The sequence below is a fragment of the Eleginops maclovinus genome, chromosome 10, assembly GCF_036324505.1.
Source record: "Eleginops maclovinus isolate JMC-PN-2008 ecotype Puerto Natales chromosome 10, JC_Emac_rtc_rv5, whole genome shotgun sequence".
NCBI classification, from domain to species: domain Eukaryota; kingdom Metazoa; phylum Chordata; class Actinopteri; order Perciformes; family Eleginopidae; genus Eleginops; species Eleginops maclovinus.
In genome coordinates this window covers 21,739,920-21,767,566 of record NC_086358.1, presented here as the reverse complement: position 1 = coordinate 21,767,566, position 27,647 = coordinate 21,739,920, and the positions used below count along the sequence as shown (strand labels likewise).

The 27,647-nt window shown below is 44.3% G+C and overlaps 1 protein-coding gene across 1 annotated transcript in view; it reads right to left on the bottom strand.

The window, feature by feature from the left end:
• Positions 1-27,647, bottom strand: part of LOC134871300 (dynein axonemal heavy chain 9-like) — a 266,267-nt gene that overhangs the window by 216,444 nt on the left and 22,176 nt on the right. The window contains exons 20-28 of the mRNA XM_063894016.1: positions 21,527-21,749; positions 21,187-21,353; positions 20,393-20,536; positions 20,132-20,291; positions 19,191-19,346; positions 5,743-5,875; positions 5,377-5,654; positions 4,985-5,115; positions 4,777-4,903 (exon numbers count right to left, since the gene is read on the bottom strand). Coding sequence (XP_063750086.1) covers positions 4,777-4,903; positions 4,985-5,115; positions 5,377-5,654; positions 5,743-5,875; positions 19,191-19,346; positions 20,132-20,291; positions 20,393-20,536; positions 21,187-21,353; positions 21,527-21,749 — 1,519 coding nt within the window. The remainder of the gene's footprint in view (positions 1-4,776; positions 4,904-4,984; positions 5,116-5,376; positions 5,655-5,742; positions 5,876-19,190; positions 19,347-20,131; positions 20,292-20,392; positions 20,537-21,186; positions 21,354-21,526; positions 21,750-27,647) is intronic.

The window sequence follows — 27,647 nt, the reverse complement described above, 5'->3', positions numbered from 1 at the left end:
TGCCTCATCAGCTCCTTTGTTTTGCTGATGTTGAGATGGAGGTTGTTGTCCTGGCACCAATATATCAGGGCTCTGACCTCCTCTCTGTACGCCGTCTCGTCACCGTCTGTGATCAGGCCGATGACGGTCGTGTCGTCAGCAAACTTGATGATGGTGTTGGAGCTGTGTGTGGCCACGCAGTCGTGCGTGAACAGGGAGTATGATGATTACTTGTGGCAATGAGTTAATGACCCAGACGTGGTTAGGTGCAGGATCAATTGGGCTGTGCGGAAAATTGCCCATTCCCTGGACTTGGCCATGACCGGAGGTCCTTGAACGCACCGGGCGCGCCCTCCGTATTAACGCTTTGTCCACTTTGACAGCAAGATGCGTTAATCGAAGTCATCGAGATAAAAGAACACTCTCATGCCATGGTCCCAAAGCGGCTGAAGCACTGATTCCACACATTTGCTGAATGTGCATGGGGACAGGGTGTAGCCGAACGGTAGCCTGTTGTACTCGTAGGCCATCCCCTGGAAGGCAAAACACAGATACTTTCTCTGCTTTGTAGCAATTTCGACACGAAATGAAGCGTCCTTTAAGTCGATGGCTGTGAACCAACAGCCCGGCCGCCCCAGTTCCAGTAACCGTTTTAACATGTGGGACTTTATGTGGGCAATGCACTGATTCAGGATGCAAAGATCCAGAATGGCCCTGAATTCTCCTGTCTTCTTGGGAACCAGGAAGGAAGTACATGGAATAAAACCCCTTTCCTCTTTCCTGAGGGCGTCTGGGTTTCTGTTGAAAGGAAACCTATCTCCTCCTGGGATGATAGATTTGCCTCCCTTACATCCATGAATGGAGGAGGGACACTGCGTTTTATCTTTAGTAATCCAGTCTCCGTGTCCTGTCCATCTGTCAGTACACAGCTGAGCCCCCATTCCCCATAACACTGTGTTAGGGGACGGGCAAGCAGTTGTGGAGCAGCAGCTAAGAAGCTGTGGTACTCTCTGGTGGCCCTCTCCGCCACCACATCATCCAAACAAGGAAGATTGGCCCATGGGGGACCGACATGGAAAGGGCCAAGCCTCCGCGGAGGTCCTTGAACGCACCGGGCGCGCCCTCCGTATTAACGCTTTGTCCACTTTGACAGCAAGATGCGTTAATCGAAGCCACTATACCAGCTGAGGTGTGTTTTCTGACAGCAACACGCCGGTTATAGTGTTCCGGAACGCTCACAGTGCTTTGAGGGCACTATCTGCGGTTAATACCTCAGGTGAACTCGCCCAACCGCTGCGTCCTTTACTGGAGTTATAGCGGGGCGGTGAGTGAGTGTTTTACAATGGGTGACGATATCGACCCAAAGAGCCCTTCGGTAAACACGGGGGCTCCTACGGGATCATTGCGATCCTTATTTTTTTCCAGAATGCAGTGAGTCCCAGCCATATGTGGCATGATTCCACTGTGGCCAGGAACATCACACGGCCAGCAGTGTCGGCCACACTGTGGTTTGAGTTATTAATTTGGTCATTGCTGCGGTCCAAATAATCACTCTGCTCCGGTGAGGTGGAGGCATCTTGCTCAGGGGTAATCAGCGAAACGCTCCGTAGGCCTACACCCATGTTGTTGGCGGCCGCGGCTAGCTATGCTTCCAGTCGGAATATTTTGTAGAAATATTCCTGTGTCTCCCTGTCACGCAGCAGCGGAGGCAGAGGTTTCCTATTTTCCGCCCACCCCGCTGCCTGTGGGAGTAGATGTGCTGCCAGGCTCTCATCGAGTGGGAGCACACCGGGATACGAGGTCTCCGTGCGGCCCTGCACCCTCAGCAGCCCCATCATTCCTGCCCCCAGAGCATTGTTTTGAGTGGTTGTTGCCACGACGCCTCCACACACTGCCAGCCTATCTGGCAACGGGGGGCGAGACAAAAGCCGGCTGTGCCGGGCGGGCCGGACCTTAAAACCCCTCGGTTTCAGCGGCAGTGGTGGGGGGAGCACACGGCTGGGATTATGTATACCTACCTTTGTCGCCTCAGGGTTCCCTTGGGGACAGCCAGGCCGGCGCGGGGACATTGACCGACCCGTGTCGCAGGAGACACCGGGAACCGGTCCCCGATAGGAGCCAGGCCCGAGGCGGGGGCTCTACCATGTCCACCACCTCGAGCACAGGGTTGTCGGTCTCTTCGCCCTGCGGGGAGACGTAGACCCTCCTGATATGGTCCCACCGTTGCTGGTGTCTGAGCCGCGGAAGTGCTCGACGGCGATGGACGGCGTGGTCTGCTCCCAGGTACCCAAGCACCCGCCATTAGCCCGGGGCTCGAACGGGAGGAACGTACTAATCTCGGCTTTTGCTCTTTCGAGGTAAGACTTCGTTCATATGACCTAAGTCTTTTATCAGGCGTTGTCTCGCCGTTCGCTGAAGAGAAACGGATGACAGATAGCGGTGTAGCTGCTTTATATACTATGAGGCCTACGCGTGCATCCGTGTAATTTCGTCCTGATTGGCCGACTACGTTGACGTAAATTCAGTGTGTGAACACTCGCGTGTCATTAGTGAAGGGTAGTACCCATAGAGTCCAGTAGAGGGCTGAGCCTGTGTGAAATAGAACTGTGTGCATCTACTGCCCATACTTACACAACAGTTTTGAAGCGAGAGAAAACATTGACAAAGGACATAAGTGTCTGGACAGAAGAATCTGTAGCCTGTTTGCAAGAATGTTATGACTGCACTGACTGGGATATGTTTAAAGAGTCCTGTGGTGCCGACTTGGATGAACTTGTTGATATAACATGCTCATATACAGCCTTATGCAAAGACATGATTATTCCATGTAAGCAAGTCAAAATATACCCTAATAACAAACCATGGGTGACCAAGGCGGTTGAGTCCAGCATTCAGAAAAAGAAACACGTTTATAAACAGGGAAGTGCCTCTGATCTGCATAATGCTAACAAGGAACTTAAAATAGAAATGTTGAAACAAAGAATAGCTGCCATGTGACTTTAATGAAAATGTACTTTGCTCAAAGTATTTTTTGCACTAAAGCACTTCTTGCACTACCGTCGAACTGTGTTGATTGTGTCTAACATATGTATATATTACTTTTTTTGTATACCCCTTTTTACCCCCCCCCCCCTTTTTTTCTACGCTCTTATCGTTTTATGTTATATGTTCTTGTTTATATTTGCACTGTGGGATTGCCAGAAATGGTATTTCAATTTTCTGTATGTATAACACATGTGGAAACTTTGTCAATAAAGTGGACTTTGACTTTGACTTTAATTCAGATGTTGAGTTTTCAAATGCACAATAGCTGCCCACTGCTCCTAGTACTAGGATGGGTTAAATGCAGAGAACCAATTTCACTGTGTGTGCTCTGCTGTGTGCATGCATGTGACAAATAAAGAGGGTTTCATCCTCCGATTCTATCTAAATCATGTTTATCCTTGTTTCGACGCATTTGATTTCAGTAGTAACATTTCTGAACTGAAGCTTAAACTTGAAGGCAGTCAGCACTTTAATATAGACCGGAGGGAAGTGGAAATGGCCTTCCGTTTAGTAAAAACAAATGAGAGTCATGGACCTGACAACATCTGTGGTCGTTTACTTAAACTTTGCACAAAATAACTTAGCCATGTGTTCCACTACATTTTTAATATGTCTCTACAGACACAGCATGCACCAAAGGTTTGGAGGGATGCTGTGGTAGTCCCTGTTCCCAAATCCAGAGGCCCCAAAACTCTTAATGATTTTAGACCAGTTGCACTTCATCAATTCTAATGAAGACATTGGATTAACTAGTCAGAGCAGAAATCTTAAGGACGACTGAGCATGCACTCGATCCCATGCAGTTTGCTTACTGTGTGCAAGAGGGGGCACCAGCGATAGTATTGTCTTAGGAAACTGTCTAATTTTAACGTTGACAAAACCATGATGATCATGTTTTAACATGCTTTTATCGAGTCAATTCTGTCTTTTTCGTTAATGTCATGGTTTGGTAACCTGACTTTGAAGAGCAGAAACTCTCTTCGTCAAATTATAAAGTGGTCCAGCAGGCTGATTGGTGAACCACAGCTAAACCTGGAGACTCTGTACAGCGGTTATCAAGCTCCATAGTAGTCGATGACTCCCACTCTCTGCACTCAGAGTTTAAGCTTCTTCCTTCGGGCCAGAGGTTAGTTGTCCCAAAGAGCAAAACTAAGCGGTATAAAAACAGCTTCATCCCAGCAGCTATTGCACAAATTAATCAATCATAGGATCATACGAGCGTCACATAGATGGTTATTTATCTATTTATTTGTGAATTTTGAATGTCCATGTTTTGTAAATGTTTTACAATGTTTATAGATTTGACGGAGCAGGGTGTACTTGTACTTTTATATGTACTTGTATTAGTCCTTTTATTAGAGATGTGTCTGTGTCTGTGTTGTCTGTGTTTGAGTGTCAGAATTTTATTTGCAAACCAAATCTACCTACGGGTATAAATAAAATAACCTGAACCCGGGCCAGACCCCCCGCTCTGCAGCACGACTGGTGGCTTCTGTAGGGGTGAGTTGTTCTTAACAGTGATGTACCCCTCCATGACGCAAAGCATTAGACAATCTCCTAATGATGGAGGTCGAGGCTGGCTGCAAAACTATGAGCGAGACTGCCCCTGTGTGGACACTGCCAGCACTACCGCAGTCAACAGCACTCAGTGGAACATTAATATGAACTTTTAGGTAGATTGCTTTCTGACTCTGTGAGCAGACTGAAGCATAACATGCATTGTTACCCATCAAATAAAATGAGGTAAGCCACCTGCTGTGGGTTGGTCCCATTGGACAGGATGTCCAGCAGATCAGCTGAAGAGATGAAGTAGAATCTGGGGAAGGCCAGACGCTTGGTGTCCAGGTATTCAGACAGAGCTTTTTCACATAGAGACAGCCTACAGAGAAACACAGAGAGCGTGTTGTCACTGAAGCCTGTACTTATTACACACATACACAAACAGAGAGAGAATTCTCACCTGCTCTGGATGTCCTCCAGTTTACAAAACAGACCCACTTTATTGGTGGCCTCCATTACATTGGGCGTTTGATGCACAGCGTTTGCCAGCTCTTTGAAATCTGCATCAATCCCCCCGAAGCGCCTGGAGTCCTGCAGAGGATTTCACAAGGGAGGAATCAGGCTTAATAACGAACATCTGGCTCTAAGCACAGCTCCGACGTCTTTGGAATAAATCAAAAGTTGTGTAATGTGCTAAACTTTGAGCATGGGCCAATTTATGCAGTCTTAATTAACAGCCGTTCTCCAAGGGTTCATATGGCAGAGCCTTCGGTCAAATCCTGCGTGCTTGTTAGTGATGTGCACCTATACAGCTGACTAACTGAGTGTGCTTCTGTGTGATCAGTGAGTAACCTCAGGCAGCTGTGAGCGGATGTCCTCTGAGCCAATAAAGATGCTTTCAAGGTGGGTCCATGTCTGCTGCACCTCCAACCACATGGAGATGACCGAGTCGGCCACTGACAGCTTGTTTTGCCATGACGACACCTCATCCAGGAAGTGGCCGATGTACTTCGATGACATGAGGTTCTGAAGCTGCACCTGGTTGTCTTCCAGCATCTCAATCAGCTGCTCGTCTATGCACATCAGAGGCACCTGGTTTCGCTGGTGGGGCATGTACTGGAACTGCATTGCTGGACAGGATCAATACACTGTGTCAATAGTGAAGCACTCGTATGTAGATGCAGAGCAGTCCCAACACACACTACACTTTCTCTGTACCTGCCCATGTGGAGTTGAGCTCAGAGAGGACTTTCTCCATAGCCATCTCTTTAACAGCCTTGTCCACGATCCCTCTCACATCCTCTTCAAAGCAGTGCAGGTTCAGCTGCAGCAGGTCCGCCAGAGTGGTGTCCTGCTCAGAGAAACACACGTTCATCCAGGCAACAAGATACTGAATGATAATGAATGCTCAATGCTTATGGACTGCATTTATATAACTGCTCAGACAAAAAAAAAGGTCACCACCTGGATTTAACTAAGCAAATAGGTAAGAGCCTCCCATTGGATAATTACTGCATGGGTGATTATGTTTCAGCTGGCAACAAGTTATTTAACCATATCTGATGCAGTGAGTCCCCTGCTGTACACCCTCTTCACACACGACTGTGTGGCCTCACAGACTAACACCTGTATCGTCAAATTCGCGGATGATACGACAGTCATTGGACTGATCACCAGTGGGGCTGAGGCAGCGTACAGAAGAGAGGTGGCGGACCTGGTGACCTGGTGTCAGGATAATAATCTCTCCCTGAATGCGGAAAAGACCAAGGAGATGATTATTGATCCACGGAGGAAGAAGGTGCAGCACCCACCACTGTACATAGGTGAGACAGAGGTGGACAGGGTTAAAACATTTAAATTCATCGGAATCCACATCAGCAAAGATCTCACCTGGTCTCACAATAGACAATAGAACATCAAAAAATCCCAGCAGCGACTGTACTTCCTAAGGAGGCTGAGAAACTTTGGTATGCCATCCAAAATTCTCATCAACTTCTACAGATGTACAGTTGAGAGTGTCCTTACCAGCAGGGTTTAAATTGGGGCGGAGCGCTCCGGAGCGCAGCTCCGCCTCCTCACTTCGGACGGACCGGCAAACGGAGCTCCGCTCCGCCTGCTCCAGTGATCATATTTTAATTTTTTTTTTTTTTTTAATGTGATTAAATTAATTTTTCAAGTCTTCTAAAAAATATTAAAATTGTAAGGAAGGTTTGTCAATAATAACGCTGAAAATAAAAGCAAGTTTAGGTGAATTACAGCACTTTGCAGAGCCATGACATCACAGCATTATTCAATCCAGCCAGTCAGTGCAACATGCCAGATTTTTGGCGGTAATGCACCATTCACGTTAGTTTGCCAACCGCCATAAAACCCAAAAATAAGAAGAAGAACATGCGAGATGTCATTCTGAGTGAAACGAGTTTGCAGTTGGTCGCTGTCTGTGCTGTATCTTCGTGCTATGAATTTGCAAATACATTATCAACATAGGAACAATTCTTTAGCAAGACAGGGGTAAGTTGTGCTTCTTTCGTGTATTTTAGCTTCTCAGGCAATGAATGTCCTTTTGTATCATTAACAGACGTCTCTCAGTCGAGAAATAAAAATCACCCTCAAGTTCGTATTTCAGGCTGTATTTCTGTCAGATTGTTCATTTACCAAGTTAGTTATTCTGTGGGTTCTAGCCTGCTAGTTAAATATCACATCAGAATGTTTTAAAAAAGAAAGAGTTGGCTAACTGATTGAGCGAATGCCTGCTGCAACGTTGCTTTGCGTATGGAAACTAGCAAACGTCTCTCTTGCTAGTGAGACAACCACCAGCCTGGATAGCGTGCTCGACTCCCAATCCTATGAGTTTGGCCAAAGTTATGAGGTCGCTAAACTTCGTTATTCGTTACAAATTAGTTATTTCTAATGGAAAGGATGAGGGGTAACCTACTTCAGCACACATGGTAAATGGCAGTGTTGGTAGGGTAGGCTTTTGAAAGACTTATTGTTGCTTCGCTTGTTACAGTAATAACATCAGATGGATTCAGTGCCACAATGTCTTTAGGTAGCTCGATTCTTTTTCATTCTGTACTGTAGCTCATGTTGATTTTAACTACATTCAAGTTTGTGAGCCTGTGCATAGTGGACCACCCCCACATACATTGGTATTTAACTTGATTTTTCTGTTCAGACGCTGTAACTCTGACAATGAAGCGGACACTGAGGGACTTTTTCAGTGGGTATGTTGAGGTCATTTTTCAACAAAAAACCCAGCCATATTTAATACAGTGTTTAGAATTGGTAACCATCATATTTTATGCATTTAACAGTACCACTGTCAGGAGCAGCAAAGGAGTAAGTGCAGGCCCAGCTACAGACCCCTCCAGAACCAGAGCAGGTCCAGCTACAGACCCCTCCAGAACCAGAGCAGGTCCAGCTACAGACCCTTCCAGCAGCAGCAGCACCAGTGCAGGCCCAGTTACAGACCTCTCCAGAACCAGAGCAGGTCCAGCTACAGACCCCTCCAGCAGCAGCTCCAGAGCAGGCCCAGTTACAGACCTCTCCAGAACCAGAGCAGGTCCAGCTACAGCTCGCCCCTCCAGCAGCAGCACCAGAGCAGACCCAGCTACAGCTGGCCCCTCCAGCAGCAGCACCAGTCCAGGCCCAGCTATAGACCTCTCCAGCACCAGAGCAGGCCAAGCTACAGACCCCTCCAGCAGCAGCAGCACCAGTCCAGGCCCAGTTACAGACCCCTCCAGCAAAAGAGCAGGCCCAGCTACAGACCCCTCCAGCAGCAGCAGCACCAGTCCAGGCCCAGTTACAGACCTCTCCAGAACCAGAGCAGGCCCAGCTACAGACCCCTCCAGCAGCAGAGCAGGCCCAGCTACAGACCCCTCCAGCAGCAGAGCAGGCCCAGCTACAGACCCCTCCAGCAGCAGAGCAGGCCCAGCTACAGACCCCTCCAGCAGCAGAGCAGGCCCAGCTACAGACCCCTCCAGCAGCAGAGCAGGCCCAGCTACAGACCCCTCCAGCAGCAATTTGCCAATATGCTGGAATTTAAAACAATATGAACACTTCAAGACCAAATTCCCTTTCATATATGTTTCAAATAAAGCCCTAGGATGTGAGGTTTGTAGGGATGCAGCTTCAGCAGGAGTTTTTAAGTCAGGACCCATAAGGCATTCCTTTTCTTCTGAATGGCAAAATGCCAGAGTAACTCCTTATGGAAACACAAAAGATAAGCAAAAGAAAACATTGAGAAATAACTACATGACCACAAAACCTCCCACAGTCACAAGCTAGCTCAGTCAGTTTATCAGAAAACACCTGAGGCTTCATTAGAAGACAGTTTTCTCAGAGCACAGCAAGAAAAGTTGAGCACAACTGAAAAGGTCTTCAGAACGGCATATTATATTGCCAAAAATAACCGACCGTTTACAGATCACCCGGGCCTCATAGACTTACAAACACTCAATGGGCTCAACATGGGCAGAGTCCTCCACAGTAATGTGGTATGCACTGACATTGTTCATTTTATTGCTGAAGAGATGAAGAAATCCCTAATGTCCAGTATCAGGCGTACAAAGCCCAAGGTGTCTATCCTGATGGATGAAAGCACTACAGTGAGTAAGAAATCCTGTCTTGTTATATACTTACGAGCATCTGTGGCAAATGCAGACCCACTTACATTTTTCTTAAATGTCATTGAGCTGGAAAAAACTACAGCAGATGGCATTACTGATGCATTGATCCAGTGCCTCGTGGACAATGGACTAGATGATGACTTTCTGAAGGACTGTTTTGTTGGATTTTGCTCAGATGGGGCATCAGTGATGCTGGGTAAAAAGGCAGGCGTATATGCAAAACTCAAAGCAAAATACCCTGACATTGTGGGATGGCACTGTTTCAATCATAGGTTGGAACTCTCAGTTGGTGATGCAGTAAAGTGCTGTGTTGAGACTAACCACTTTACAAGCTTCCTCGACAAATTGTACAGTCTTTACAGCCAATCACCCAAAAACATCAGAGAACTTAACAGTGCTGCAGCATCAGTGGGAACACAATTGCGGAGGATAGGTCGGGTTTTAGGTGTGAGGTGGGTAGCTTCCTCCTACAGAACTGTTGAGGCTGTGTGGAACATGTATAGTGCCCTGCACAAGCACTTCACAAGTGCTAGTCAAGATTCGGCTAGAACCTCTTTAGAGAGGTGTATGTATGAAGGCCTGGGAGATAAACTGTCATCTGCAGACTTCATTAAAAATCTTGGACTTATGTATGATGCTTTGGAGGAACTAAAAGATTTATCAGAAGCATTACAAAGCAGAGACATCCGTCTCTCTGAAGCGATGAAAAAAATAAAAAGACAGGCTGAGATTTTTTCAGCAATGGGGGAGGAAAAAGGGGCATACTATAAACTTGCTTGTCAGGGTGTTGAAGAAGGTGTTTTCAAAGGGGTGCCAGTGAGAACAGGTGGGAGGCAAACAATGATTCCACCTCAGAAATTCTTTCACACTTTGAGTAATAGCATGCTGTCCAGGATGGTCACAGAGGGTGAACTAGACCTTTATGAGCTGCTGAATATTCTTAATCCCGAAACCTGGCCAACTCCAGTGCCAGTCTTATTTGGAGAGGCCGAATTAAGGCTGCTTTGTACCCGTCTTAAAATCCACTTCTCAAATGTCAAGCAAGATTTCAGAGACCTTAAGGACAGTGGCTTGCCACTGAAAGGAGGACTGATACAGTTGAAACATGCAGGAGACACACTGGCCGTCAGTACTGCAGAGTGTGAAAGAGGGTTCTCCCTAATGAACAACATAATTTCACCCATTCGCAATCAACTAAAAGTTGAGAATTTGTCATATTTAATGTTCATTAACTTAGTGGGCTATGACCCGGCGGTCTGCAGACCATATGTCTTGTAAAGTGAGGCATGAAAGCCACCACAAGCTTGACATGAGTGCCATTTGGAATGTCATGAATTGAAGGTGCACTGTGTAGGATGGTGGCCACAGTATGTATTGCAACTAAACTGCTCATTAAAACTGCTGCCTATTGCCAAACAAAATGACTTGTCAAAGGACAAATGGGTTATGTTATTGTTGTGATATGTGCATATGAGATAAATAACTAATAAAGAACACAATGTGAATTAACGGTGTGTTAGTAGCAGTGTATTCATATAGTAGAAATGTTTCGCGACATTGACCACTGCGAGTGAAGGGCTCCCCCACTTTACAAAAGCCAATTTAAACACTGCTTACCAGTTCCATCACAGTCTGGTATGGAAACTGCACTGCTCAGGACAAGAAGGCACTCCAGCGTGTTATAAAAACTGCACAGTACATCTCAGGAGCAGCCTTCCCATCACTTCAGGACATTTACACCACCAGGGTCACCAGGAGAGCACACAACATCATCAGGGACAGTACACACCCCCAGCACAGATGCTTTACTCTCCTGCCATCAGGCAGGCGCTACAGGAGTCTGAAATGCAGGACCAAGAGACTGACAAACTGCTGCTACCCACAGGCCATCAGGCTTGTGAACACGCTACCCCCAACCCCCCCCCCCCCCACGCGCGCACACGCACACGCACACACACACCATTTGCACTACCTACAATGAATAGTGCACTTTGTTGTCTGCCATGCAATATTTCGTACACTGTGAACCATGTGCAATAAAACTATTTCAGTATCTTTTAAACTGCTGCTACTAAATACTTTGTTAGTTTAGTTTCAAATTTTATCTTTTGGCTGTTTATATTTGGATTTTTATATATATACAGTGGGGCAAAAAAGTATTTAGTCAGCCACCAATTGTGCAAGTTCTCCCATTTAAAAAGATGAGAGAGGCCTGTAATTTGTATCATAGGTATACCTCAACTATGAGAGACAGAATGAGAAAAAAAAATCCAGGAAATCACATTGTAGGATTTTTAATGAATTTATTTTCAAATGGTTGTGGAAAATAAGTATTTGGTCAATAACAAAAGTTCATCTCAATACTTTGTTATATACCCTTTGTTGGCAATGACAGAGGTCAAACGTTTTCTGTAAGTCTTCACAAGGTTTTCACACTGTTGCTGGTATTTTGGCCCATTCCTCCATGCAGATCTCCTCTAAAGCAGTGATGTTTTGGGGCTGTCGCTGGGCAACACGGACTTTCAACTCCCTCCAAAGATTTTCTATGGGGTTGAGATCTGGAGACTGGCTAGGCCACTCCAGGACCTTGAAATGCTTCTTACGAAGCCACTCCTTCATTGCCCTGGCGGTGTGTTTGAGATCATTGTCATGCTGAAAGACCCAGCCACGCTTCATCTTCAGTGCCCTTGCTGATGGAAGGAGGTTTTCACTCAAAATCTCACGATACATGGCCCCATTCATTCTTTCCTTTACATGGATCAGTCGTCCTGGTCCCTTTGCAGAAAAACAGCCCCAAAGCATGATGTTTCCACCCCCATGCTTCACAGTAGGTATGGTGTTCTTTGGATGCAACTCTGCATTCTTCCTCCTCCAAACATGACGACGAGTTTTTACCAAAAAGTTCTATTTTGGTTTCATCTGACCATATGACATTCTCCCAATCCTCTTCTGGATCATCCAAATGCCCTCTAGCAAACATCAGACGGGCCTGGACATGTACTGGCTTAAGCAGGGGGACATGTCTGGAACTGCAGGATTTAAGTCCCTGGCGGCGTAGTGTGTTACTGATGGTAGCCTCTGTTACTTTGGTCCCAGCTCTCTGCAGGTCATTCACTAGGTCCCCCCGTGTGGTTCTGGGATTTTTGCTCACCGTTCTTGTGATCATTTTGACCCCACGGGGTGAGATCTTGCGTGGAGCCCCAGATGGAGGGAGATTAGCAGTGGTCTTGTATGTCTTCCATTGTCTAATAATTGCTCCCACAGTTGATTTCTTCACACCAAGCTGCTTACCTATTGCAGATTCAGTTTTCCCAGCCTGGTGCAGGTCTACAATTTTGTCTCTGGTCTCCTTTGACAGCTCTTTGGTCTTGGCCATAGTGGAGTTTGGAGTATGACTGTTTGAGGTTGTTGACAGGTGTCTTTTAAACTGATATCGAGTTCAAAAAGGTGCCATTAATACAGGTAACGAGTGGAGGACAGAGGAGCCTCTTAAAGAAGAAGTTACAGGTCTGTGAGAGCCAGAAATCTTGCTTGTTTGTAGGTGACCAAATACTTATTTTACCGAGGAATTTACCAATTAATTCATTAAAAATCCTACAATGTGATTTCCTGGATTTTTTTTCCTCATTCTGTCTCTCATAGTTGAAGTGTACCTATGATGAAAATTACAGGCCTCTCTCATCTTTTTAAATGGGAGAACTTGCACAATTGGTGGCTGACTAAATACTTTTTTGCCCCACTGTATATTTTTTGTATTGTTTTGTTTTTTATATGCGTAGGGTGGACTAGCAAAGTCAGATTTTCATTGTACAGTGTAACTGTCTTTTACTGTGCATATGAGAATAAATATCTTGAATCTTGAATCCTTTGTTAAACAGTCATGTCGAAAGACATATCCTGTGGTCGTGGAAAAGATGTTAGTCTGTTTCAGAAGGGTCAAATTATTGGCATGCATCAAGCAGAGAAAACATCTGAAGAGATTGCTGAAACTACTAAAATCGGGTTAAGAACTGTCCAACGCATTATTAACAACTGGAAGGACAGTGGGGAAACATCATCTTCCAAGAAGGAATGTGGTCGGAAAAAAATCTTGAATGATCGTGATCGGCGATCACTTAAACGTTTGGTGAAATCAAACTGAGAAAAACTACAGTAGAACTCAAGGCTATGTTAGTAGTGAAAGTAAGAGCATTTCCACATGCACAATGCGAAGGGAACTCAAGGGATTTGGACTAAACAGCTGTGTAGCCATAAGAAAACCACTTGTCAGTGAGGCTTATCAGAAAAACGGCTTGAATTTGCTAGGGAGCGTAAGGTTGGACTCTGGAGCAATGGAAGAAGGTCATGGGGTCGGATGAGTCCAGATTTACCCTGTTCCAGAGTGATGGGCGCATCAGGGTAAGAAGAGAGGGGGCTGAAGTGATACACCCATCATGCCTAGTGCCTACTGTACAAGCCTGTGGGGGCAGTGCTATGATCCGGGTTGCTGCAGTTGGTCTGGTCTAGGTTCAGCAACGTGCCCAAAGAATAAGGTCAGCTGACTCCCTGAATATACTGAATGACCAGGTTATTCCATCAATGGATTTTTTCTTCCCTGATGGCACGGGCATGTTCCAAGATGACAATGCCAGGATCCATCGGGCTCAAATTGTGAAAGAGTGGTTCAGGGAGCATGAGACATCATTTTCACACATGGATTGGCCACCACGGAGTCCAGACCTGAACCCGATTGAGAATCTTTGGGATGTGCTGGAGAAGACTTTGCGCAGTGGTCCGAATCTCCCGTCATCAATACAAGATTAAAAAAAATTAATGTAACTCTGGACAGAAATAAATGTTGTGACATTGCAGAAGTCTGTGGAAATGATGCCACATCAAATGCGTGCTGTAATCAAAGCTAAAGGCGGTCCAACGAATATTAGAGTGTGACCTTTTTTTTGGCCAGACAATGTTTTACTATGAAGCTAAACCTGGGCCAAAAGTTTGCATCATTTGAAAAAACAAGAAGTATTTGAAGTCAAAGTTTTGATCTTGTACTTACAATTCAGTTTCAGTTTCGCATTTTTTATTTTATAAATGATTTGTTTTCATATTTAACTTTTATATATATTTTCATATTTGTGTACCTCTTGACAGATGCAGATGTGCTTCATTTAGAAACATTTTTGTTCGCTTTCAGACTTTTGGCTCTGATGTTGCATAGAGGGCAGGCCTTAACTGAGTGACAGGCCTTATCATGTTTCCTTCAGGATTTGTAGGTACCACTATGCCTGTGATAAGGTTCTAGATATCCAGCTGTTTTTATCGTACTTGGCAACAAACACGCTACAGGAACAATAAACTGCCAGATTAAGCAACCGCACTCTAAGCATGGTGATAGTGTCCGCTCCCCCAGGATAACCTGCCGGCACCATGGCTGGCACCAGCACACAAGGGAAGACATGCATAATCTGGAAGTAGCAAACATCAGTTTTATATTTAGGCCAACTTCCCAGACTATATATTGAAAATAGCCAACACGATCAAAAGCAGCAGGCTAAAAAGAACCTTGTCCCCGGCATTAGTTTTGTTTTACTGCCTATCACGTGAGTATCGTGTAGGAAAAATGACCTACACTTCCTGATGCATCATGACCTCGGGAGGCCTATCACTCATGATTCCAAGCCCCTCTCAGGTAGGGCCCGCCCCGCAAGCAACATCAGGGCCAAAAGACTGAACGCGGAAACAAAGATTTGGAAGATTGAAGGAAATAAGGACTTGTACATCAAAAAATAAATAAAGGTGAAATATGTAGAAGAAGAAAAAAATAAACCTTAAACAATGTTTCAAAAACATTTTTGCTTGAATACATCATTGTACTTTTCAAAGTTCAGGATCAAAACTTGAATAAATAATAGTAATTTTTTCAATGATCCAAACCTTTGGTCTAGATTTAACTCCATTATTTAGGTCCCTCAAAGTCTTTTACAGGTCAGCATTCACCCATTCACACACTCAAACACTGTTGCCATGCCATCAGGAGCCAGTTGAGGTTAAGAACCTTTCCCAATTAAATAGATGTGTTGACTGCGATGGCTGGGATGGAACCACAGACATTCTGATTGGTAGAAGAACACTCCCACACAGCCACAGTCAGAGTAGCATAGTAATTGTGAGCATAGGCTGCGACTGCTTTTACAGTTCCATAAGAACACACTGATTCATGTGGAGCATAAAGAGCAGTCACAGTAATTAGAGTTACCATTCTTATTGAAAACGTGTTTATGTTGTATTATTTTAAACTGCAGGTCTGTATTTGGTGCTTTTTGTAGTATCAGCATATGTTTGTCTAAAGCAGGGATGTCCAAACTAGGGCCCGGGGGCCAAATGCGACCCGCAAGCCATTTTGAATCGGGTCTTTGCAAATTCTAAAAGTATAATGCAATATGGCCAACAAATTAAACTTTTGCTTGTCTTATATTGTACTTCTCAAATACATATGTTCAAATATATTAATGAGCCCAATTTTCAAATAAATGTAGTCATTGAACATTTAAAATATTTTCTAACAAATCTTAGTTGATAAAAAAAGGCCAATAACTTATTTCTATAACAAGCTTGAAATTGAGCCTTCATATTTACTCGTATTATCAGCAATCTGAGGGTCTGTTTTAAGGATGGGATGTAGGCAGTTTTTTTCTGAAAGCGTTTTCAAGTATCGCGCATTATTCACCAACATTTGATTTGTTTTGCTAACAAATAACTTAACTTATCTGACGATATTCACCTCTATAAAGTGGCCCAGCTCTCCATATATTTTTCTGTATGTGGCCCTCGGTGAAAAAAGTTTGGACACCTCTGGTCTAAAGCATCATCACAAACCCTTCCTGATTGCAATCTGAACAATTAAGACGTGAGACTGACTCACCGACTCAAACTCTAAGCCGTTGCCATTTAATATTGAACCACATTAAGAAATTACGTCAGTAAAATATCCAAACTTGTCCTGACATTAACTGTGTAATGTAGTTGTCCATTAGTAACAGTTCTACACCATAGCCACTAATGTGGCGTTTGCATTCCAAACTGACAGGAAGACCCACTCCCAAGGTGCCAATTCAAATCTTTCAAGTCTCTGCCAATCGGATGATCCGTGGAGCGCTCCCTGATTAACTTAAAACTTTTACAATAAAAAGTTCCAAATATTTTCTCTCAAAATAGCTACGTCATGACGTCATAACCGAAGCAAATCTGGATCAGCTCGTTTGTACCCCCGTTTTTAGAGATGTGGGTAAGCAGGAAAAGGGAGAGGGTTGTATTTTCTGACACTTTGTGAGTCTCCTTACACACCGGGGACACATATTTATGTATAAAAGACAGCAAAAAGTGCATTTTGCATAATAGGGGACCTTTAATTAATAAACTGTTGCAAATATGTCTTGTTTCATCAGACTTCAATAATCCAATCCACCAAACAACACCAAAAGAGTCAATAGCAAAAAAAAGCTGTTTGGCAGAGGAGATTTGTCACATTTTTCATGGGCACAACCCACATACTCAGCTCAGCTGCTCCTCCCACAAATGCATGATCCACACATACAGTGGGGAGAACAAGTATTTGATACACTGCCAATTTTGCAGGTTTTCCCACTTACAAAGCATGCAGAAGTCTGTATTTTTGATCATAGGTACACTTCAACGGTGAGAGACGGAATCTAAAACAAAAATCCAGAAAATCACATTGTATGATTTTTAAATAGTTAATTTGCATTTTACTGCATGACATAAGTATTTGATACATCAGAAAAACAGAACTTAATATTTGGTACAGAAACCTTTGTTTGCAATAAGAGATCAGACGTTTCCTGTAGTTCTTGACCAGGTTTGCACACACTGCAGCAGGGATTTTGGCCCACTCCTCCATACAGATCTTCTCCAGATCCTTCAGGTTTCGGGGCTGTCGCTGGGCAATACGGACTTTCAGCTCCCTCTAAAGATTTTCTATTGGGTTCAGGTCTGGGGACTGGCTAGGCCACTCCAGGACCTTGAGATGCTTCTTACGGAGCCACTCCTTAGTTGCCCTGGCTGTGTGTTTTGGGTCGTTGTCATGCTGGAAGACCCAGCCACGACCCATCTTCAATGCGCTTACTGAGGGAAGGAGGTTGTTGGCCAAGATCTCGCGATACATGGCCCCACCCATCCTCCCCTCAATACGGTGCAGTCGTCCTGTCCCCTTTGCAGAAAAGCATCCCCAAAGAATGATGTTTCCACCTCCATGCTTCACGGTTGGGATGGTGTTCTTGGGGTTGTACTCATCCTTCTTCCTCCAAACACGGCGAGTGGAGTTTACACCAAAAAGCTCTATTTTTGTCTCATCAGACCACATGACCTTCTCCCATTCCTCCTCTGGATCATCCAGATGGTCATTGGCAAACTTTTGACGGGCCAGGACATGCGCTGGCTTGAGCAGGGGGACCTTGCGTGCGCTGCAGGATTTTAATCCATGACGGCGTAGTGTGTTACTAATGGTTTTCTTTGAGACTGTGGTCCCAGCTCTCTTCAGGTCATTGACCAGGTCCTGCTGTGTAGTTTTGGGCTGATCCCTCACCTTCCTCATGATCATTGATGCCCCACGAGGTGAGATCTTGCATGGAGCCCCAGACCGAGGGAGATTGACCGTCATCTTGAACTTCTTCCATTTTCTAATAATTGCGCCAACAGTTGTTGCCTTCTCACCAAGCTGCTTGCCTATTGTCCTGTAGCCCATCCCAGCCTTGTGCAGGTCTACAATTTTATCCCTGATGTCCTTACACAGCTCTCTGGTCTTGGCCATTGTGGAGAGGTTGGAGTCTGTTTGATTGAGTGTGTGGACAGGTCTCTTTTATACAGGTAACAAGTTCAAACAGGTGCAGTTAGTACAAGTAATGAGTGGAGAACAGGAGGGCTTCTTAAAGAAACACTAACAGGTCTGTGAGAGCCGGAATTCTTACTGGTTGGTAGGTGATGAAATACTTATGTCATGCAATAAAATTCAAACTAATTATTTAAAAATCATACAATGTGATTTTTGATTTTTGTTTTAGATTCCGTCTCTCACAGTTGAAGTGTACCTATGATAAAAATTACAGACTTCTACATGCTTTGTAAGTGGGAAAACCTGCAAAATTGTTAGTGTATCAAATACTCCCCACTGTATGTGGCACCATTTGAAAGGTAAGAAAACAGGCTTTCCAACGGTATAAGATTTATTGCCAAGAAGCTTTGTTACAAAAAAGAAATAATCTACCAAACACAAATTTCCTTCCTTTTTTTGTTAAGTTTATATACACATATACATACAGTGTATACACTGTGGCTGTTTATGTGAAATGCAAGCTCTTGAAGCTTTTATCATGAGCTGGATCCGATACTGTATTGTCATTTTTTCTAAACAACGCAGAACAACAATACATGTCAATTAAGATGCCACTGCCTGATTAAAAAAAAAAAAAAAAAACGTTCATCCTCCTCAGAGGCGTATCATTGGTTACACGAGATAAGAACAGGTAGTGCTATGAAAAGGTAGATGAATATCTAATGTGTGTGTCAATCAATTAGAAATGTCATCACTGGGAGAAAATGCAAAAGACATGCCTGTTATAAAAAGAACATTGGGAGAGTATCCAGCTGTAACTTGACACATAAAAACAATATTAAGAAACTTTATGAACAAACATTACAGTCCTAAGGTTTCACTGTGCTTCCTGTAGCTGCACCTGCTGCTCTGACTTCTTCTGCTGTAGATGGTCAGCGGATTCAAAGCCAGACTGTCACATGCCTCATGTCAGTCTGTCAGTACATCACAGATTAGTTATATGCTGCTAACTTAGTCTCTGTAACAGACTACCTAACTAACACAACTACCCTCATCTGGTCTTCTGCAAAACAGAAAAGCCCAGTCGAAAGCGGACCAGCTGGGACTGAAAATAGGAACGTATGTATCAGGCATTTTATCAATCACACTTCTGTAAGATACTCAAGGAGTTATTATTGCTGATATGTAGGATAAAATGTGGAAACCTGGTCCATGGTGAAGTGGACTCCTGTAGCAGCCATCAGCTGATGCCAATGTCGGGCTCGTATGGCCGGGTTCTGCAGCTCCGCCATGGCCCGAATCGAGGTGAGCAGGTTCTTCACCCTGCTGTCCAGACCTGAGAAGGCCTCCCACGCTCTGACCTAGTACACACACAGGCCAGCAATCAGAACAGGCTTTTGAGGGAGATTAGCTCAGGACTTCTTCATGTGTTCCACCGGAGTTATGGGCAGACTCCCTCCTTTAAACTCCATGAAGGATTCACGTCAAAAGGTGACATACAGGTGACACAGAAAAATGTATCATGCACAAAAATATTATCCGAACACAGTGCACATGCACGTCCTCTGCCATTTTTTCTTTAGGAATCCAAATCAACTGGGAATGTGGCACATCTTTGCAACCTACACAACGGCCACAGTTCCTGCCCTTATTCATTTCATTTATACTGCAGGATTTTTATTCCTTTTTTGAATTTGTATTAAACCAGATTCACTAAATGTGTAAACACATTTATGTAAAAAAGCAACCCCGAACATATTTCTCAAAAATATTTTCTGTGACTCCATTTAGGAGTTAAAGGGGAAAAAAAGAATTTGTTATTTGGCCTGAGCGACAAGTGCTTTACAATGAATTCAACAAAACACGTGTAAAACAAAGAGATAACACAAAATAAAATCCATAAAAACACACTGTGAGATATGATAACAGTTGTATGACCTGATCGTTCTCAGTGGAAACATTATTGATATGAATGCTGAGTCAGCAATCATACCTGTGCTCCTCTACTGTTTTTCTCATGATGGATGATCACTGTTCAGTACCGTTCGTTGAAGATGGTAGCTTGTTATCATTCTCAGGTTTTCAGGAATTTTTTTTTTACTCTCCACCTTTTAAAGCTCCATTAGTTATCCTGATCTTCCCTCACCTCTTTGTCCAGCCCCCGTATATCTTTAGAGAAGCGTTTGCACTCCAGCTCCATGTCCTCCACATTTATCTCCCTCCAGGGGGTCCTCCTCCATGCTGTCATGCTTGACTCCACCACAGTGACCATGTCCCACAGCTCCTTCAGCAGCACCACCTCGCGCCTTAGGGAGGGAACAGTGGAATCAAACAGACTAGTGCAGCTCTTCAGACAATTCATTTCAAATATAATCTCCAGCTCCTCAGTATTGAATTTGTGCTCTACCTGCACTGTCGGAGCTGTTTGTACTCGGAGACCGTGACCTCGAACAGGCTGGCAGACTCCAGCAGGGACGCCATCACCTCCTCTTGCTCCTGAAGCTGCCGCTGGAACGCATCCAGAATCTGGAAGGGACTTTCACTGTCAGACCTGTGCCATGGAATGATCACACACAGGCCCCGGTTAAATCACACACACACACACACACACACACACACACACACACACACACACACACACACACACACACACACACACACACACACACACACACACACACACACACACACACACACACACACACACACACACACACACACACAAGCATTAGCACAGGCCCAGTATAAATCATGCTGTTTAGGTAATGAAGGGCCTGACTACAGTCTCTGGTGTCAACTGCACACTGAGACAATTAGCAATGGCTGCCATGGCAGTAATGGGAAAATAATGGCCGGGTTATAAAGAGACAAATTAAACACATAACTAATCTGACAATTAGGCATTATGACTAAGCCTCTCTTCCTATAAATGAATTATCATTATGTTAAGATTCAATTAGCCTTGTTGGATGTGTGATAACAAGTTTCCTCTATCAGGTGAGAGAGCAGTGTGACATACTATACTTTCAAATGAGCCCGCCAAATGTCAGACTGTGTAATCACATACAGAATGCTACAGAGAGATAACATTTATATAGACGTTGAAAATCGTACGTTATTGAACACTTTAGTGTCCTTATGCCTCCTAACAACCACACAGCACTGTACGTCAGACTTTCTATACGTCAGAGGGGAAGGTACCTGAAAGGCCCGTTGCTGTGAAAGTGCTCCCTGAACCGGTGTTGCTCCACATCAAAGGATGCACACTTCTGACGCAGGCTCGCCACCTCGATGGCCTGCAGCGGCGCCACCTGCTGTTTGACGAGCACAGCCTGCTTCTTTACATTGTTCCACTTCTCCGGCAGCTCCTGGACGCAGACAGAGAGACAGGGAGATAAAACCCAAAGGGCAGGAGCAACAGAGGAGGAATTATTTGGGGAAAGAGCCCAGACACTGGTGATGTGGAAGACAAAGAAAATGTCATCCTACAGAAACGTCGGGAAAAATATGTGTCAGCAGAGGAGTGAGCCTCAGCCCTTACCTCCAGCTGTGTGTAGACCACCTCAGGCAGCTCCTGACCATAGACCTTCAGCAGACCAATGGTTTGCTGCAGGGGCTCAAAAATGGCATCTGTGCGGGTAAGTCTTTCCTTCACAGCCAGCAGGAGACTCAAGACCCCCACCAGACCACCATAGTCCCCCTGCTCCACCGGCTGGCTCAGACCAGCTTCAGCCTCACTGATAAACTTCTCCAGGTCTGCCAGGCTGGGGATGGAGGACAATGATCATCACAGGGTCGTTTGGTTAGGATCAGTTCTGTGTCATGAGGAGTCTGTGGGACCGATCAGCCTGATCAAGGATCATAACAAGTTGTTCTTTTATTTATTTATCTTTGATGGTTTTCATGAATCAATTACAAAGCCAGAGAGTTCTGCTTTTCAGAGAATGTCAAATCTAAAAGAGCTGTTTTGGCAGAGCACAGGGAGCGCTGGTCTGACCTATAATAAGAACTGGATGCGGCGTTGGAGGCGGGCCTTTGTTCATTCCTATGAGAGCTGCTCATTGGTGCATGAAGACAAAATGGCCTGAAATTCTCGAGAGCAAAACGTCACAAATTATTTGGGATGCACCGGTGAGACATCAGCATCGGCCAATGTTAGTCCTATTTACCACCATCGGCAAATCGGTAAAATAAGGTGGCATCACCGATGGCAGTCTGCGATGTTTATGCTTTGTTACGTGACCGGGAGAAGTCAGCTAGCGCCGTTGTTTTTAAATCTGACCGACCAAATCTGAAGTCAGGGCATCATTTTGAAGGATTATATCAGTGATTGTAGGTCTGCCGTAACTTTAAAGTCATTCTCCTCTCCTCTGTGAGGAGCTGCAGGACTTCCACCCCGTGTAGCGGTTGACAGCAGGATTGGTAAATTAAATCCATTCTTCAGTGTTCTTGGGAGGCCGTCGTTTGTATTTGTGACTTTGTTATACTTGCTGCTACTCCCGTTAACTTCAAGAAACTTACTATAACTCGCTCAACTTCTCTCTCGCTCTTACACATGCACACACATATCCACCACTCACTCTCTTAAAGGGATAGGCTGCCTTATCTGCATTATTCTACTATTACAGTTTACATATGAAAACATCAGCCATCAGCATCGGTATCGGCAAAATTGTTATTCTTAACATCGGCAGACATTTTTTCAATCGGTGCATCCCAACAAATTACCCATCATGCCTGGCTGTTGAGAGCCTACAGCCATGGTCGCCATTGCGATCGACAGGTAGATCTTTGAAGCATTCCCTGTAGATCCCGAAAATAGTAGAAAACATATTTTGTATTTTGTAAATATTTGTATATTTTTTCAGCGTAACAGGCGGCATTAAATTGACTAATAAGATTAAAGAAGGATACTGGCACATTAACTGTCGCAAAATGACAATATACGGCACTAGCAGGTGATAGCTAATAGACGGCAATGTTGTCAGCTGGCATGGCGGAGGCTCCGAGAACGAAGTCGAAAACGTATAATTTCCATGAGGAATGGGAAGAGGAATTTATTTTCAACATGGTGAAAGACAAGTATGTTTGTATGCTGTGCCACCAAACTCTAGCGCTGTCTAAAAGAGGAAAACTGGAGCGGCACCACAACACTAACCACGACAAATTCAAAGACAGTTTTCCCGCCAATATTTTTCAGTACAGTTTGATGAATCCCTGGATGTAATGGACACAGCTCAGCTTGTTGTATTTGTCAGGATGGCGTTCCCGGACTCTACAACAAAAGAGGATCTCCTCACTGTTTTGCACTTAAAGGAGAGAACGAGAGGTGAGGATATTTACAACGCGTTTAAAAAATATGTCCGCGATAATGACATCCCGATTCACAAACTGGTGGCAATTAACACTGATGGAGCCCCATCGATGCGCCGTGTGCGCGTTGGATTTATTGCGCTGTGCCGTAATGACCATGATTTTTCTGACTTTGTGAATTACCACTGTGTCATTCACCAGCAGGACTTGGCGGGGAAGGTCGTGAACTTTTCTCATGTTATGAATCTGGTGGTCAAACTGATCAACTCGATTAGAGCAAAAGCACTTCAACACCGCTTATTCAAGGCTTTATTGGATTAGCTCGATGCCACGCTGATGTCCGCTGGTTGAGTCGCGGCAAAGTGCTGCAGCGATTTGTTGATTTGCTGCCCGAGATAAAAACTTTTCTGGAGACAAGGAACGAGGAGCATGAGGAGCTGTCAGATGATCAGTGGCTGCTGGACCTGGGGTTTCTGACAGACCTGACGGCCAAACTGAAATCACTGAACAACGAGCTCCAGGGAAAAGACCGACACCTGCCCCACATGATAAGCGCAGTGAATGCGTTCAAGGCCAAGCTCGGGGTTTGGATCACACAGCTGAAAAACGGGAGACTGACACACTTTCCCAACCTGGAGAAAATGTCACAGGCCACTGGTGACAAAGACGCTTTTCACCCTGAGCAGTACTGTGTTCACCTGGACAAAGTGGCAGCAGAGTTCAGTCGGTGTTTTAGTGAATTAGATGTCATGGAAGATGTTGCTGCCTGCATTCGTCTTAAACCCATTCCTGACCATTGATGTGGAACAGGTAGCTGCCAATTTTCAGCAGGTATTTGCTCTGCCTAGTGGGGTTGACATGGAGATGGTTGATTTGCAAAATGATATTGAGCTTAAAGTAAGATCACGGGACAGTATCCCCAGGAGACGTTTCCCCTCCTCACCTCATGTGCACTAAGAGTGAGTGCCTACTTTGGCTCCACGTACATCTGTGAAATGGCGTTTTTACAGATGAAAATAATTAAATCAAAGTACAGGAGACGCCTCACTGACAAACACCTCCCAGACTGTCTCAGACTAGCTGTCAGTAGCTATTAGCCAAACTACAAAGCACTCACAGACAGTGTTCAGTCACAGCCATCTGACTAACCTGGGTGAGTAACATGCCAGTTTTGACATCTGATGGCAATGTGAAAAGTGATGATGCATAAGATGGTACATAACTGCACTGAGTTTATTTACACTGACTGAGAATTTTGTTAAAACACAATTACAGTTCTATTTTAATAATAATAATACATTTTATTGATGTATATTTTCTAAAAAGCTTGAGTGGATAAGCATAACACTGCATGTGATCTGCTCACTGCTAGTGTGTTGTGTGCGTGTGCCTTCTATGAACAAAGTAATAACCTCATACAAAAGGAAATAGGCCACACCTTTATTTTTTGTGTTGGACATGAAGCTGTACTTGGCCTAATTGCATTGAGAATTTTGTTAGCATTACAGTTCTATTTTCTAAAATGCTGATATTAATGTGACTTGAAGCTTCAGTGGATAAGCATAACACTTGATATGATCTGCTTGTCTACCATGAAAAAAATACTGTCCTCATATGTGGAAAATTCCACAAATTCCACATTCCTTTTCTTTTTGTGGTGAAATGAAATTGAATAACTTGGAGAATTGAAGTTGTTAGAATTGAAGTTGATGTGTTAGAATTGACGTTGATGTGTTGAAGTGAAGCTATGGCTAGTTTGATAAGCTAGTTACAGTGTTTTCTTTGTTGCATAAATTTGAACGTTGGACCAAAGCATTTCACGTAATTCAAATACAGTTAGCCTGAATAAAAGGCGTCAAGTTGGAAGTACAATCTGGGCTGTCTTTTTCTTCAATGCTTAAATAGGTAGATCTTGCCTCTCACCAAGGTGGAGATCAGGGATCTTGGGCTTAAAAAGGTTGGAGACCACTGGCCTAGAGTATGCGCAGTGGTGCAAAAAGTGGGTATGCACTATATGCGATGCATTGGGGCGCCACACCAGGGGGGGCGCCAAAGCCATGGTAAAAAAAAAAGATAATAAAAATAAAATTGGTGTTTTCTTTATGTTTTGCTGTTGTGCGTTTCTAAATAGTTTCTGCATTTCCTTAAGGTTATATAACATTTTGGAGGACTAACATGCTAGAGAAGGGTGCCCTATCTCATATGATTCCATCATAGAATTTTGACATAGAAGAGGGAGCAGGGGCGCCGCGAGCGCTGTGCGAGCACGCACTAGTAGTGAGTTGACGTCCATGGCAAATTGTTGCTGCATACACCCCTGACACTGGGTAGCTGCGCCCCTGAGTATGCGCAGTTGAGTTTCCCCTTAAGCCCCGCCACCGATCTCTCGCTTCGGCTCAGTAGAATGAATGGAGAGAGAAATAAATCTGGATTCAGCTTTTATTTCATTTTACAACTTAAAGGACCTAATGTTTTTAACAAGGGCTATAAAAGGGTTCATACTGGGTAGTTTATTTGTTTAAAAAAAAAAAATCCACCCATTTACAGACATCTCTTTCCCAATGTAAGTCAATGGGAGAAAGTATTTTCGTCACGGACTGATACGGAAGTTGTAGTACTGCCGTTTGGCCACAACTAATTTCCTCAGAGTACTTCCTGGGGGCTTGGTCTGACCCCGATTCCAGAGAGCAGCTCTAATGGACTCCACAACAAAAGTGTTCAGCGGGAAGACAGCAGATTACAGTGACCAGCCAGCTCCAGCTGAGACTTTAACTCCCACCTGACAACCAGCAGGGACTCTGAGGTTGAAAGGACAGGTTGAGGACCACAAGGAGCTTCAGGGGCCGCTGGGTGAGTAAGAGGCATGTAGGGCATAAACGAGGGTCTCCCCCCGGAGTTTGACAAGACATTGTGGGAGGATTTTAAAATGTAAATGGACGTTTTTGTAGAAAATTTGAATGACTTCTTCAGGAGGGCAGTGGACACACTGCTGTACACATCGTCGATTGAAAATCAAGCATGGAGCACTGAACTATTGAAAAGATGGATGAGCTGGAGAACAGAATTTAAGGATGTTTGGCTTCCTGAGTTGGTGGTGGATAAGAGCATCATTACCTTTCTGCAGGAATGGCTTTCGGAAGAACGAAGACTAGAAACCGGGGCTACAGTCAAATTCGGAAGGAAATCAAGTCCTATGTGCATCCTGAGAAATTGATTTGATCAACTTAATTAGAAGCTTGGCTGGTTTTCCAACGGCAAATTGAAACTTCCCAGCTACTGATTGGTAGGCCCTCAACCCCTTTATAAGAGGAGTCAAAATGTGTTACTCTCCCTGGAAAAAAGAAACAATATCAATCAAATTTAAAGTCTTTAGAGATGTCCAATGGATAAGTTGAGAGGCAACATTTTTTAAACACAATCAAAAGCATCTTTACACTAATTGACTGCAACAACACTTATACATAGGGTGTGACAATGATGGCATGACGGATAGGAAGGGAGGATGCTGCTGTGTCCCTGCCGTTAGACAGCGTGACTGCTGCCTTTTCACAATCAAACCGACTTCAGAAGATTAAGGTATCTCTTAAATATAACAAAGAACAAAGGAGGAAAGCGATAGAATCAAAGAAGGGGTGTTACGTGCAGGGGCCTGATGGTTTTTAAATAGATTTCTTCTAAATATTTGCTCACTTCTTTTAGACACAGGAGAGGTGACAACAGAACCAAACCATTTTATTTAAGTGAGGAAGAAGAGAAGAAAAGTCTTTTAGGGTGGAGAGCTGAACCCAGGTCTCTCCAAAGACCAACTCTCAACTCCCTGCGGCAGGACGCTCTGCAGGGAGATTTTAAAGCCTTCTAGGACATTTAAGCAACATATATTTTAGAAGTTTCATTTAATGTTAGGCTAGCCTCTGGTTCAAGGCTGATTCCGAGACAAAGAGCCATAATAACTGCTCCAAAAAAAGGGAAGCCTGCACCCCTGTGTCTTTGTTGTGTGGGCATTACAGCGTTTGTCCCTTGGACATCAGGCTAGGGAGGGCAATGGAGCGGGAAATTCATCGGGACCAGACATACTGTGTTCCTGGCAGGTCCATGGTGGACGATGTAATTGGGTTTATTTCCACCTCACTGGCTCATTTTCTGGTTTGATTTCTCTAGATCAAGAAAAGGCTTTTTCTTTTTTTTTTTAGCACAAATCCATCCAAGCAGTGTGCCAAACTTTGGGGGATTTTATTAAAAAAAAATATAGATATTATTCCATGGCAGTGTTCTAGCAGCCAGTTAAAGGAAATGTAAAAAATGTGTTGTATGATATTTTGGCTGTACAATTTAAAAAATAAACTGTTATT